This window comes from Sciurus vulgaris (genome assembly GCF_902686455.1).
Source record: "Sciurus vulgaris genome assembly, chromosome: X".
NCBI lineage: Eukaryota > Metazoa > Chordata > Mammalia > Rodentia > Sciuridae > Sciurus > Sciurus vulgaris.
In genome coordinates, this window is record NC_136471.1 from 127364724 (window position 1) to 127380290 (window position 15567).

A 15567-nucleotide genomic window follows, 5' to 3' on the forward strand; every position below is an offset into this window, starting at 1 on the left:
CTGCAACCAAATTTTACCTTTCTACAACACTCCTATCAAATGTGTCTCCTTCCATAAAGACCTAATGTTTTCCCTCCTGTGAACAGCAGCATAGGACTTGAACTTAGCCTTTCTTAAGGCACTTATCAGTTTTTACTTTGAATTAGAGTTCTCAGCATGCATGTCATATTTCCCAAATAGACAGTAAAGGTGTCAAGTGTAGATATCTTATGAATCTTCCAAAACAGATGACAGTAGTGACAATGAGAAGTCCTTCAGTAAACCTTCATGTACAGAATCTATTATGTCTTATTTTTTTTCTTCAGCTATCTGTATCCTCTCAAGGCCCAAGAAAATGCTTCAGAAAATTTCTTGGCTCCTTCATTTCCTTTTCTTTCACATCTAGTTAGCTTCCAAGTTTTATAGATGCTACTTCCTCTCCAATTGCACTGCCTTTATTCCAGAGCTTCAGAGATTATAGCAGAAAGGGCAGAAAAATATAAAGTACATTTAGAGAATTATCTTCTTTGAGTCTCAATTTCCTTATCTTTAAGCTGCTTTATATGCATACAGCACTGTATGAGGACCAGATGAAAAAACATGTATGAAAATACTTGGAAATTTAAATCAGTGTAAAATATGAGACCATAAATCACAAATCTGCATATAGTCACCTTGGATGTGATCTTTAATATCTGGGCTCTATTTTTCTAATCTATAAAATGGGTGGTTTTGTAGTACTTAAATCTTGGAAAATGCTTTTTAGTTTTGCTACTCAAAAATTCATCAGCATTTTTCTTTAATTATATGTGGCATTCATAAGCATAAATTGGAAATAAAAGAATTCATGGAGTCTCCTGTCCCATGAAGGAGGACCATCCAGTTGGGTTACTGGACCAGTAAGGTATTTTCTCAGAAATTACAGACTGACTTCATGTATTTTCAAGAAACATTCTACAAATACCAAGTCTGCATAACCATAGTTTACTCATCAGTTGTTCTTCCAAATAAAAATGGTGTTCTAGGAAAAATGTGACTAATTCAGATGGTCACTTAAACATACTTAGCATGCAGAAGTGCTTTATGCATACTTCTCCATTTTCTCACCCAGAAAATTAAAAGGACATGTCCTCAAAGGTCAAGATTTAATAATATTTACTGTATCATTAGGGACTTTCTAAAATAAAATTGGCTTTTTTTCTCTTTTTTTTTTTTTTTTCACTGAGAGGGTTGACAAGCAAGACTATGATGGCTATTGGCCTTGATTTGGGTCATGGACTCAGCAGTTTTATCCACCATTGCTTCTGTGCAATCACTACAAATGTCATCACAGTGATAAAGGCAAATGATATCATAGAATTATTATGAAAATAGTTTTGACCTCATAGGCTTCTAAAAGAGTCTTGGGCATCCCCTAGGGTCCCAGACTCTGAAAACTCCTCATTTAGAATTATATTTGGTAAGTGGTAATAATTCAGTAAACATTAGCCATAAGAAAAAAGAAAACATTATTGTTCTCATTATTACTAGGGATAGCATAAAGGAGACAATGCCCATTATGAAGAAATTTAAAGACCATGGCCTTTTTTGGGGGTGGGTAACCAGCGATTGAACTCAGAGGCACTTAACTTCTGAGCCCCCATCCCCCACCCCTTTTAAAAAAATTCTTGAGACAGGGTCGCACTAAGTTGCTTAAGGCCTTGCTAAATTGCTGAGACTGGCTTTGAACTTGCAATCCTCCTGCCTCAGTCTTCCAAGTCACTGGGATTACAGGTGTGTGCCACTGTGTCCAGTTGCATTTCTTCATAAGAAGTCATTTTCAGCTACTCCTTTGTTTAGAAATCCTCTTAATGAACCATCAGTACGCTATGGTTCACTAGCTTTTTTGACCCCATATTTGTTTTTATGAGTTTTATACAGGTACAACACCAATAATTAAATTGCAACATCTATTATTTGGCAGAGAAAGAACTAAAGATACATGACAATGGTGATTCGCCTGTGGGAACAGACAGTTAAATATTCTAGGGTAACAATGATTCTCTTAGCTTTTCATATCTCTCTCTCTCTCTCTCTCTCTCTCTCTCTCACACACACACACACACACACACACACACACACACAGTTGTAAATGTTGCAAGATAAAGAGACTGAAATTCTTTTTTGTAAAACAGAGTGACATTATCAACAGGTCAGAAACTGTGTTTTAAATTTAACAAGTGTGAAAAATATGTGGCTTCATTCAGGATATGGGGTAGAGTGATGGGATCAAAAGTCCTATACTGCTATATATAGTGAGACCAAGTAAGTCACTCAAAGCCTTATTTTCTTATATGTAAAGTGGAGATAAGGACTGCCTACTAATAGTCTTTGGAGGATCAATAACACTGAAAAATGTAAACACTATACAAATGGATTTATTTCTATTAACATAAGTTAGAATGTTAACCATCAATGAAAGACAAAATTCAAATTTACCTAAAAGTTAATTAGTTGAGAAAGTCTTGGAAGTATATTGTAGTTCTTATAAATGGGCCTAGATTAAAGTTGAAAATATACAAAAATGTTCTGATATTGAAAATTAGAGAACAGTTTTTAACTGGGCATCATAATATTTAAAAGGAGCAATCATAAAACTCTAGGTTATTATAGTAGTTTACAACACCATATGATTTCTTATTCCTCCACAATTCTGACATGGATCCATTGAAAGTCCTGATAGGGCCTTGGAAGAGCATTCATAATGAATGGACTACTTCTATTGGGTGGACTAGGTAAATGTCAACAATGGGAGTAATTGACCAAAATAACAAAATAATCCTTCAGGAGTATCCTCTGCTAGTTGGCCACAATCTACCCTGAATCTCCATTTTCTTGTGAAGCTATCAGACTGAGTGATGGGTGATCTTTTATGATGGAATTAAGTCACTGGCCTATGGCACTCATTCTCAAGTGTTGGCAGGTATGAGAATCATTAGGAAGGGCCTATTAAAACAGGAGTTACTGGAACCCACCCCTGGAGTATCTACTTTTGTGTGGGATGCAAGATTCAGCATTTGTAACCAGTACCTATATGATGCTGCCAGTACACAAACCACACTTGGAGAACCATTGGTCTATTGCAGGGGATGGCAACTTTTCTCTATATAGGGTCAGGTGGTAAATATCTAAATATTTTGGACTTTGAGGGCCACACATGTCCTCTGTTGTTGAATTTTTTTGGGTGTACATGTTTATCAATCCTCTAAAAATATACACATGCACACAAATCTCTGAGGGCTGTACAAAACGTGATTTTGCTGTTCTCTGGTTATGCTTTATACTAAGTTATCCTATATAATGAAGAGTTGTAGAAATAATGGTACAGGTCATTGTCTTTTTCCTGACTTTACAGGAACTATTCTAAAGTTTAACAATTAAACATAATATTTGCTATAGTTTTTTAGAAGCTATAGCCTTACTGGTAATTTCTATTGTGAAATCCTTGTCAAACCATGGGTTGTTTAACAGAAGAAAGAATTACACACATTGTTGGGAAGTTATTAATCCATGGGTTATTTAAGAGGCATGTTATTTTAGTTTCTTAAAATTTAAGTATCTGCTTACTGTGATTTTAATAACATTGTTTGATGTTGTGAGACCTGGACTGTATGACCTAGATTCTTTAGAGTTTTCTGAGACTTATTTTATGACTTATTATAGGTGGAAACTTTGCAAAAGTTCCCAAAATAAAAACAGATAATTAAAAAGTACACATTTTGTATTTGTTAAGTAGGGAAGATTATACAGTCAAATATACACACAAGCATTCATATGTCTATGTGTCTATGATCAAGTTTGTTCGCTGTGCTGTTAAAGTGTAAAATCTTAAGTGTTTTTGCCTGCTTGTTTTCTGTATTTCTGGAAGAGGTTTGTTAAACTCATTCAACATGTTTGTGGATTTCTTGAGTTTGCTTTATAACTAGGATATTTCACTTTATGTATTTTAAGATTATATTGTTTGGTAACTTTTTTATGTTGTTAGTTCTTAACTGTTATACCTTTGTAGGGGTCTTTTTATGATTAGTAGTATATATCCCTTTTTATATGTAGTACTGCTTTTCACTCAAAGTAATATTTTATCTAATGAAAGTACTGCCAACACAGGATTAGTTTTGGTCCATATTTGTTTTGGATACCTTTTTATCTCTTTCTATTTCCTTTCCTTCTCCCCTCCCCTTCCCCCCTCTTCTTCTTCTTCCTTCTCTCTCTCTCTCTCTCTCTCTCTGAACAGGGCCTTGCACATGCTAGGTAAGTGCTTACCACTGAGTTACACCCCAGCTCCTCCATCTCTTTATCTTCAACCTTTCTTCATTAATTTACTTTAGTAGTCTCTTATAGCCTGTAGGTCATTAAGATTTTAAAACTTTAACCTGATAGTTAATGCATACAAATCTGCTTATATGTGTAGCAACTACTGATAAAAGTTGGGATTATTTCTGTTGTTTTCTGTGTTTCATGGTTACTATGTTTCTTTGCTTATCCTTTCCTGTTTCTTGTTGGGAAGATGACTTTTTATTCATTCTCTTTTTCAGTACTCCACCGGTTTGGAAGTTAAACATTTTATTTCTATCTTTCAGCACCTACACCTTTACACATGCTTTTTGCATATTTTTTCTTAACATAACAATAGAATGTATTTTGACATAAATATAAAAGCATGGAAAATAATATGTTTTAATTTAGTCCCCAATACTTCCCCTTTCTCTCTCTTTCTCCCACCCCCTAGTCCCTTCCCTCTACTCTACTGATTTTTCTACCATTTACTTATAGTTTTTTCAGTGTCTTGTGGCTGCATGTGACAGTGAGATTCATGTGGTATATTCCTATATGTACATAGGAAAGTTAGGTCAGATTCATTCTACTGTCTTCCCTACCCATCTCTCTTCCTTGCTTTCAATTCCCTTTGACTACTCCACTGATCTTTCTTCTATTCTTTTTTTATTCCCCCATACCTTATATATAAAAATCTGAAGTTAATATTTCTATGCTCATCTAAACAATACAAGTCCTTGTGATGTTTTATCTCCATATCCCCTATTCCTATTATTATTGTTGCTATTGATTTTTTCTTCACTACTTTGCCTACCTACTTCTTTGCTTTTCATTGCTTCTTGCATCTCACTGTTTCCTTTCTGCATTTTATTTACTTATTAATGAAAGTCTCATATTTACTTTACCAGCAATGAACTATAACCTATGCCCGCCTAAAACTTTTACCTTTACTTTTGAATACATATTTTCAGTGGGCAGATATTTCCCTCAGTACTTTCTGAAAATTACTTTACTATTTCCCAGCATCACTGCTACTGATGAGAAATCAAGTACCAAGTCTGATATTTGTTCCTTTGTAGATCATCTGTCATTTCTCTCTGGATTTTAGATTTCCTACTTGTCCTTGGTGCTCTCAGTTTCACTATGATATGCCTTGAGATCAACTTATTTATGAAGCTCACAGTTTTGTTTAGCATAAAGACTTGATACTGTTATGGTTTGGATCTGGAATATCCCCCAAAGGACAATGTGTTGAAGGCTTAGTCCCCAATGCAGCAATGTTTAGAGGTGGGGATTTGAGAAGTAATTGCATCATGAGGGCTCTGATCTCAGCAATGGATTAATTCTTTGATGGGCTCATAATTGTACAGACTATTAGGAGGTGGTGGAACTATAGGAGATGGGGTCTAGTTTGAGGAGGAAGGTCAAAAGAGGCATGCCCTGGGAGGGTGTATCTTGTCCCTGGCCCCTTCTTCTCCCTCTGCTTCCTGGCTGCCACAAAGTGAGCAACTCTGCTCCACCATGCCCTCTCCACCATAATGTTATGCCTCTTCAGAAGCCCACAGCAATGAAGCCATGGGACTATAGACTGAAACCTTGAGCCAAAACAAACCTTTATTTTACTCTTCTAAGTTGAGTTTTTTGGGTATTTTATCACAGCAATTAAAAGCTAACACAGATGTCTTTTATAAAGTCTGGGTAATTGTCAACTATTATTTTGCAGCAGGCTGTTTTTTCCTGCTGGAAAGTCTACTATATGTATATTGGGTTTCTCATGTCTTTTATTTTTTTATCCATTTTAAAATCCAATATTCTAGATACTGAGTAAGTACCTGTATAAAAACTTTAAAACTGTCTATGAATGTCCTATGTTAGCTGTGAATATACAACAGTACAATGGGAAAGGAAAAGTTCCTGCAAATTATGGTCCAAGTAATCAGGACAAAGTAACAATATAAAAAATGTTTATTCCTAAATGCCAAATCACTAGTCCAGACAAATTCAGCTAAAAGTAGTTTTGACTGAAATGTAGCTAGTTTTCTGCCTTCCCCTTCTTTGTAAAATGGCTATAGTGGGGAAAGGTCCTTTAGGAATTTCTGTGAACTCTTCTCACTCTCCTAGAGATTTTATCAAATCAAATTATTCTTAGAGATTCATTTTCAGTAATGAAAAATCATCCATGTACTGTACTACCCAGAGCACACAATAAGGCTGGGGATGTAGCCTCAGAGCACTTGCCTAGCATGAATGAAGCTCTTGGTTTCATTCCCAGAACTGCAAAAAAAGCAAAGTAGATATGATAAACAAGACCACCAGTCTTGTGTAACCTTTGCAAGTGACTATGACATAAAACAAACTCACATCCTAGAAATTACAGCATTCTAGTAACAGATGGTTTAAATTTTTAAATATCACTAAACATTCAGAATGAGGACATATGAAGAATAGGTATCAACAACTTAAAGATATAAGACCAAAATTAAAAGAATGTTTGCTGGTCATTATAGAAAGTCATTACTCAGAAGAAAGATTCAAAAGTAAGGAGACATGTATCATGTCTCCATGGGAAGTTATAATCTTATATTCCCTACAGCAAAGGCTTGAAATTTTTAGATATGCAATAAAGATAAAAATTGATAATTTCTTTTTAAAAATTCATTTATAAATTGACAAATAAAAATTGTATATGTTTATGGTGTAATGTTTTGGCATATGTACACAATATGGAATAGCTAAATCAAGCTATGCAGGATACACACTGTCTCACACACATCATTTCTGTCTGGTAAATACTGTTATTACCTTATAGTCACCATGTTGTACAATAGGTATCTTGAACTTATTCTTCCTGTCTGATGAAAATTTTGTATCCTTTGATCAAGATCTCCCCAATCTCTTCCCCACATACAATTTCTGGTAACCATGATTCTAAGAGGAGTTCAACTTTTTTAGATACCACATATAAGTAAGATCATATAGTAATTGATTTTCTGTGCCTAGCTTATTTCACTTAACTCAGCATCCTCCAGGTTCATCCAAACTGTTGCAAATGACAGGATTTCTTTGTAAACAGTTTTCCATGGTGTATATATACCATGTTTTCTTTATACATTCATCTGATAAGTTCTGAAGACTTTTTCTCTTATTCTAATCATGACAACTTTAAAATGATTGACCTTGAGAATGTTAAAGACAGAGAAGAATTTAAGAAAATGAAAGTACCTGCCTGTCTATTCTTTAAAGGCATCTTTGCTTGGGGTTAATAACTCATTAATGATGAAGACTAATTTGTGATCACCCACCATCTGCTAGCCCAAAACAGAGGTGGTATTGCAGATGAAAAGAGGTGAAGCCTGAACTAGTCCCTCATATGGTTCATAATCTAGACACTTATGCAAATTATCCAATAGTACAGTTACATTTTAAATGTCAATTTCCTTCCACCCTTCCATTCCAGACAGGGTGGCTGATAAGGACAATCCCTGTTTTATGCACCCCTTTATCTACAAGGGTTCCTTCCATTCATTGCTGATCTTCCTGGACTTGAAATTTGCCTTTTTTGTAGTCTATGTTACTAACCACTTTGTCCCATTCATCCTCAGAAATAAAAGGTATTCCTCAAAATTGTTGCTTAATTTAAGAAAGACCAAAACAAACAAACAAGCAAAAATAGCTAAGGGCAAAGTAAAGACATTTTCAAAACTAAGAGTTTACTACAACAGACCTCATCAGGGGAATTATACATTATATGAAATAATGATGATTCTAGATACAAGACTGAAGAAGAAACAGTGAATCAAATTATTAGTAAATATATGGTAAGTAAAAAAATGCAGACACATGAAACAACCATATTAAATTGGAGGGGATGACAAATTTGAGGACTCCAGTTAGAGCTAAACAATGAATGTATCTTCCAAGGAACAGAAAAGAAGAAACACTTCTAAGCTTACATAATCCTGACTGATGTCAATATTACAGAAGCAAAACAGAAAAAAGAAAATTACAGGTAAAGTCAAGAACATAGATGCAAAATTCCTAAAAACTTGGTAATATAAATATAGTAGCTTATTCTTAAAACCTGATCAATATAATCTACCATATTAACAAGCTAAAGAAGAAAACCCAAATGAAAATTTCATCAGATATAAAAATTATATCTAAAGAATTTAGTAAAATTCAATCATCAAACTTGAGGGGAACAAATCAAAGAACCTCAAACTAGGAAACCAAGAACAGAAGGAAATTTCTTCACTTTGATAAAGGATGTTTACAAAGATCATGCTTAATAGTGACATATTCAGAGCTATCTTTATACACTCAGGAATAGACAAGTAGGCTTTCACCACTGCTGTATTCAACAATGTTCTAAAGGCTTCAGCTAGTATGGAAATAGAAAAGAATGGAAAGATGTAAGAAATGGAAAGTTAGAAAGAAAACTGGCAGTATTTCATAGATTTCATAGAAATCTCAAATTAAATAGCTACAAATTATCAGACTAAGGGTTAATAGGCTTTGGAATTCAATATTAATGTAAAAAGTCAAATGCATTTTGCAAAAACTAGCAACCATCATTTACAAAATAAGTTTTAAGACATATCTTTTACATTACAGTAGCAAAAATAAAATATGTATAGGACCTGGGCATAAATATAACAAAAGATGGGTTAACCATTATGGAAAAAATGTTAAGTCCTTCCATAGAAGGACTTTGGTAGGCAGATATATACTCTAGGTTCATGGATAGAAGGACTCCACCACGAAAAGGTCAGCTCTCTCTAAACTCATCTTAGGATTTAACACAATTCCCTTCAAAATTCTATCAGAAGCTGTTTTTTCTTTTTGCAGAAACATGATAAGATAGTCTAAAATTTATATGGAAGAACAAAAGGTCAACAGGTGCCTGAAGAAGTAATTTTCATGGTATTGGAAACCAAATGGCCCATGAAGATATGAAAAACTGCTCAATCTCATTGGTATTCAGAGAAATACAAACTGAAACCACAATGAGATAGCTAGTCTAGCACCTCCATCAGATGGGCGAAATTTTTTTTAGGTGGGAAATTTTAGGGTGTGGAAAAACAAGGACACTAAAAATACTACTGGTTAAAATGAAAACTTGTAGAATCATTTTGGAAAACAGTTCCACATTATCTAGTAAAGCTGAATATGTGCTTATTCTGTGGTCTACCCATTTCATTGCCCAGTACAAACCTTGGAGCAGCAATTCTCAAACATCTGGTTTCAGGACCCCTTTTATACTATGAAAAATAACTGATGATTTCAAAAAACCTTTTTTGTTTATATGTGTTATATTTATTACTACAATATTAGGTATTAAAATTGAGAAAAAATAAAAACACAAGAACACATAAGTACACACTCTAGTTCTTTGGTTGAATAGTAAGTACAGGTTGTTTATGTTTTATACATTCTGCAAATAAAAAATTTCAAAATTAAAGAAATTAAACAAAATCAAAACAAAATTAAGAGTACAAAAAAGTTATTTAGCAAGAGAAAATTATTTAATAGCAATGGAAGATACCACAAAGCAATAGGTCATTTTGAATATATTCAAAAACTACAAGAAAAGTAAGAGACATGAGCAAAAAAGTCCATACCAATATTAAAATCCATACTAACAAAAAAGTTTAAACTATAAATGGATGTAAATATCTGAAATGTTTACCACAACTAGCAATCAAATGCAAACTAAAAGAATCATCAGTTAGGAAATCACATGTAATATGTAGTGAGACTAATACTCTCCTACAGGACTAGTAGTAATGAATATTGGTGAAAGTTCTCTGGAGGGATTTTAACACATATTATCAAATGTGTCAAAAATACCTAGGAAAACAATAATTTGATCTGAATCTAAAGGAAATGATCTGAACTTCAGCACAAAAAATTATATTAACAAAAATCTGGAAATAATCTAAATGTCCAAAAAGGGATTACCTAAACTAAGTGATAAGAAAACTACCTTATTTATAGACTCAAATAACAAATATTAATACACAATGTTGTCTACCTTATAAATTTGGGGAAATAAAGATCATGTCAATGAAAATATAACACAAAATTATATAGAGTGGCTTTTTTTTTAGAATTTAACATTTATTTTATTTATTTATTTATTTTATGTGGTGCTGAGGGTTGAACCCAGTACCCCACCTGTGCTAGGCAGGTGCTCTGCCACTGAGCCACAACTTCAGCCCCAGAGTGGTCTTTTAACTCTATTTTCTTAAACATATAGAAAAATGGTCTGGGGATGCGGTTCCGTGGTAGAGTGCTTGCCTAGCCTGCACAAGGCCCTGGGTTCAATCCCCAGCACTCAAAAACCAATCTAATCTTAAATGTATAGAAGAAAAGACTGAAAAATGTATCCATTGCTAGAAGAGCTGTCTATGAATGGCAAGCTTATAGGGGCTGGTAGATATTTTTTGGTATCAACCAAATTCAATTAAACAAATTCATATATTTGTAAAGTCACATAATAAACTCAACCAACCTCTTAATAGTTCTCCACCCTTACTTTAAAACACACATCACTTGGGTGTCCAAGGATTTCAATATTATATACTCGCAATATTTTTAGCGAGAGAACTTGCTATTGCTTCCTAAACATGCTCCATATTTTTTCACCTCAGTCCCTTGGCTCAGACTATTTGACCCATGTAGATATCTTTCTCTACCTGAACAAATTCTACCATGTTTCCATAGTCATGAGAAACACTACCTGGGTCAGTCAGTTTTCTGTTACCCTAACAAATATCTGAGAAAAATCAACTTATAAAGAGAAAAGGTTTAGTTTTAGCTCAGTTTTGAAGATTCCAGGCAATGATTGGCCTGGTTGCTTTTGGGCCCATGGCAAGGCAGCACATCATGGTGGGAGCATGTGGTGTAGCAAAACTGCTTACCTCATGGCCAAGCAGCAATCGAGAGAAAGAGAAAGGGATGGGGGTCCACTTTATGGGCATACTCCCTAATGACCTAAAGACGTCCCAGTAGGCCCTACATCCTAAAGGTTCCACTACATTCCAACAGCACCACCCTGGGAACAAGCCTTTACCACATGGATATTTGGAGGACACTTAGAATTCAAAGTATAGCACCACCTTTTTTTTTTTTTTTTTTTTTTTTTTTTTTACAAATGTTCTTGTAACTCTGTGTTTACCCAGACACCAAACAGTAGTTATTTTTCCTTGTCTTTGACTACCACAGAGAGCATTTTAGCACTCTTATTACTCAATATAATTTGCCTTAAACTTAACGGTTGTCTCTATTTTAATGCTTCTATTAGATTGTAGTATTTCGGGAAGGGCTCTATTTTTCTTTAACTTTTTCTCTAATACTGACACACTGCTTCCCAGAATTAAGCATATAATGAGTACTTGAGGATCTGAATAAATTATTATCACAAATGGTTAGTCTCTTGTCTTGTGCACAAGGAGTATAAAGAAAGAATGGGCAAAGTTTCTCATTTCAGACTGAGCATGGAATTTTTCACAGTAACAAAGAGAAAAAAAAGGACAATTATGGACCTATATTTTATTCCTTTTGTCAAATTAAAATATTCCCATCATTGGTAACAGTTACTATGGGCACAAAAATTTGTTTGGAATTCCTAAGAACCTACCTCCAAAACAGTTTTTGGATTATAGATAGTACTTGAAGTGATAGGCTTGCAGATAATACACATTTTTCTTTTGGAAAAACATCATGTTTACGTAAGTCTGCCTTAAACCTCTTATGAAACAAAATATTGTTAATGACAATAGAAATTGTGAAAGACAGAGGAAGAAGGAAAGTGGATGTTCTAAACACCCAAGTTTGTTTCTAAAGAACAAACTTAAAAGGGAGAAGGTAGGTAAGTTATAAAACTTTTTTTTAACCACTTTGCAAGTCCACCTTTATCAGATATTACATTTTGGGAAACAACTGAACCTTTAAGAAAGTCTTTGAAGATTTCAATTTTGTTTTCCATTTAAGTCTTTAAATTAATATTTGTAATTGCTGTGCAGATAAATTACACACATTCATACCTACTTAAGTGTGTATATTTAAGGATAAAACCCTCCCCATTCTTAAAGCCACATAATACAGTGCTTTACATTTTCTTTTTTTTTGGTACCAGGAATTGAACCCGGGAGGGGGTGGCGCTTAACTACTGAGCCACATCCCCAGCCTTTTTTATTTTTTATTTTGGGACAGGGTCTCACTAAGTTGCTTAGGGTCTCATTACATTGCTGAGGCTGGCCTCAAACTTGCAATCCTTCTGCCTCGGTCTTCCTAGTTGCTGGGATTCCAGGCATGCGCCACCATGCCTGGCACAGTGTTTTATTTTGAAATAATGCTTGTATGAGATATATTGTGAGGACTGCTCTTTGTTAGATTTTAGTGGGAAAGGGGAGCCAGTTGGGACAGTTCTTAATTCATAATTGGACTATTCTTCCAATGCGTATAAGTATTGCTGTATTCATTCAGGGTATGCACTGAGAACTGTACTAGGTATTTAGAGGCAAGTAAGATATACGAGACTTCTCCCCTAAATTTCTATAGGTTGCTACAGAACTCATATATAACCTATTTGAGGAAGTGAAAAATAAACAAACAAATATACAAGACAATTACAGGTTATGGTAAGAGAAGTAAAGAAAATAAGCAGGGCAGGGAAGCTACTTAATAATCAGTGAAGGCCTCTCAGATACATTTAAGCCTCAGAAAGTATAAAAGGACCTAGCCACACACTCTAACTGGGGAAGAGCCTTCCAGGCACAGTAAAGAAGTGGAAAGTTCCTGAGATGGAAACAGACTCATTCTGTTTGATGAACACAAATGAGGCAGTATAGTCACGTTTTTCAAACTGTGGGTCATGTTTTAGATTGTGATATCAAATTTGTGGACCACTGACTTTTTTAAAAGGATGTCAAATAGTAAAAACATCAGAGTCACATGGTTTCAGAATAAGTATTCTTTAATGAACTTTTGCTTCAACTATGTGAGCATGTACATGTGTTACTGGGTTGCAATGTATGTTTTTTAATGTAGGAAGTAGTCAAAGCTGCACTAAGCAAGGAGAGAAGTAAGAGGTAAGGATGTAGGGGTGGGCAAGAGTCAGATGATATATCGTCTTGCATTGCAGGTCACCACGAAGATTGGGATTTTATTCTACGTGCAGTGGGAAGGGGACTGACGTGATCTAATTTGACATTATGGCATTGCCAAAAAATTACTATAGTGAATTTCAGAAGGCCTGAGTACTAACTTTGGCGAAGCCACAAACACCAGGGATTTTGAGAAAACCACTTAATCTCCCCATGCCTCAATTTCCTCATTTTAAAAATGACAAGGCTGAACCAATATGGTCTTTAAGATCTGTGTATTGCTAAATTTCTGCCTATCTTGTGTTTCTTCCTTTGGGCATAAGTAAATGACTACTGACAGCGGGGTCACCAGTTCACTAGGTTTAGTTCTGAGTTACTTCTTAAAATACTATAAATCATGTAACTGTAAGAAAGCAATTTTAGAATTATGTCTTTACTGCAACCAGCTATGTTATTTGAAATGAGATCTCTGGGCTAAAAGTGAATTGAGTACTTTTGCAACTCTCTGGTGCAAAGTTTGGAGAGTGAAGAAAATTTGCAAGGAGGCATGAAAAGATTTAGTGACCAGGCTATTTTGGAACAGATTTCCTTATTTGTTCTAGGACATCAACTGATACATAATCTAGGGCAGTTTAAAGTTGTAAGAAACTTCTGCAGAGCAGTAAAGTCAAGATGTGCAAGCTTAACTTCTTTAAAAGAAACCAAAATGACTATTGAGACAAAATAGAGAACTTATTATATGTTAAGTTCCTACTAGACAGTTTGATATATGCTTCTTCATTTAATCCTCCTAATTTATTTGCAATTCACAGATACAGAAACGGGTTCAGAATAGACATGTAAGCTATTTAGTGGCAAGGTCAGAAATAGAAACAATTCTAAGGTAGGCAACATATAGATCCTTTTTTAATTCCATATTTATAACTTATCCTGCATGTTTTAAAAAACTATTTGATAAGTATTAAACCATCAGTTAAATACCTGACAACTCAAGCATCGTGACATATGGACACAGAATGTTCAACCAATAAATCAATTCTGGACTCATAGGAACTTTGCTAGGTGTAGTATGAGAGTATAAGATAACTTGTTCTAGCACTGGAAGGCCTACACTGTGGGTAGCGTGCTGTGTTGTATGAAATGAAGTCAGGCAAAATATCAAAGAAACTGGCATATTCAATTAAGTACACGTCAACAGTACTATGGCAGTTTCCAGATTCATTTTCTCAGAGTGTCACTGGTGAAAAGCTAGTAAAGGAACTGTGAAATGGCCAGTGTCGAAAGACTGACAAGTGTCCTACAAGTTCTATAAACGCGAAGAGATGCTAGAAAATCACCGATTTCCAACTTACATTAACCCTTTAACGGAAGCATCAGACGCACCACTCTTGTTATGGAAAGCAAAACCCTTGAAACGTGCAGAGTACAGGTCCTGTGAGAGTCGAAATGGTCCCTATACTTCCCACAGAGACACCCACTAACACCCTAGCAAAGTTGGGGATGCTCATCGTACACCTTTGTCAACCCCGAGGACGCAGTGCTCACCTGTCACATACTCAGCTTCAAACCTTCGCCGGGTCTCAGAGATGAGCTTGGCTTTATTCTGGGCGTTATTCTGGGTGGGAAACATGACAGGAGCTTAGATACTTCTTGCACCAGCCCACTTACCCTCAGCCCAGCCCACCTGCACCCCGGAGAGCGGCCCCAGGCTTCGGAGGTGGTTTCCGAGTCCAGGGAGCCAGCAGCGGTGCAGTCGGCTCCTCACCTCGGCCATGATTACGGTTGTGGATGTGACTGCACTTGCTGAAGCTGTCACCCCTTCCACCGCCGCCGCCAGAGTATCTCATCACCGGCCAGTCAGGCCCAGAGGTAGACAGGGAAGGGCGGGAGGGGGAGGTGGTCGCGTGACACCGGAAGGCAGACGGAAGTGGTGCTGCACCACTCTATCGGAGGCAGCCGCCTGGGCTTGGAGGAGGGACAAGGCTCGCAGCCTGGGCCCCATTCGCTTCTCGCTCGAGCCCCACCCCCGACGTCCCCCCGCACTGCGGTCCCGCCCCCGCCAGCAGCTAGATCTGTGGCGCTGCCCCCGCCGGCTCCGCCCTGGGGAGCTTGGCTGGCCATTCGCTTTCACAACACTCCCTGGAGGTTCCGCCTCCTCAACCTC

At 36.0% G+C, this 15567-nt stretch overlaps 1 protein-coding gene across 1 annotated transcript in view; it reads right to left on the bottom strand.

Annotated features, from left to right (window-relative positions):
- The window catches only part of MOSPD2 (motile sperm domain containing 2), a 49324-nt gene extending 33995 nt beyond the window's left edge, over positions 1-15329 (bottom strand). Inside the window, exons 1-2 of the mRNA XM_079123199.1 lie at positions 15169-15329; positions 14949-15018 (exon numbers count right to left, since the gene is read on the bottom strand). Of these exons, the coding sequence (XP_078979325.1) occupies positions 14949-15018; positions 15169-15177 (79 nt within the window). The 5' untranslated portion in view covers positions 15178-15329. The remainder of the gene's footprint in view (positions 1-14948; positions 15019-15168) is intronic.
- Positions 15330-15567: the final 238 nt, after the last annotated feature.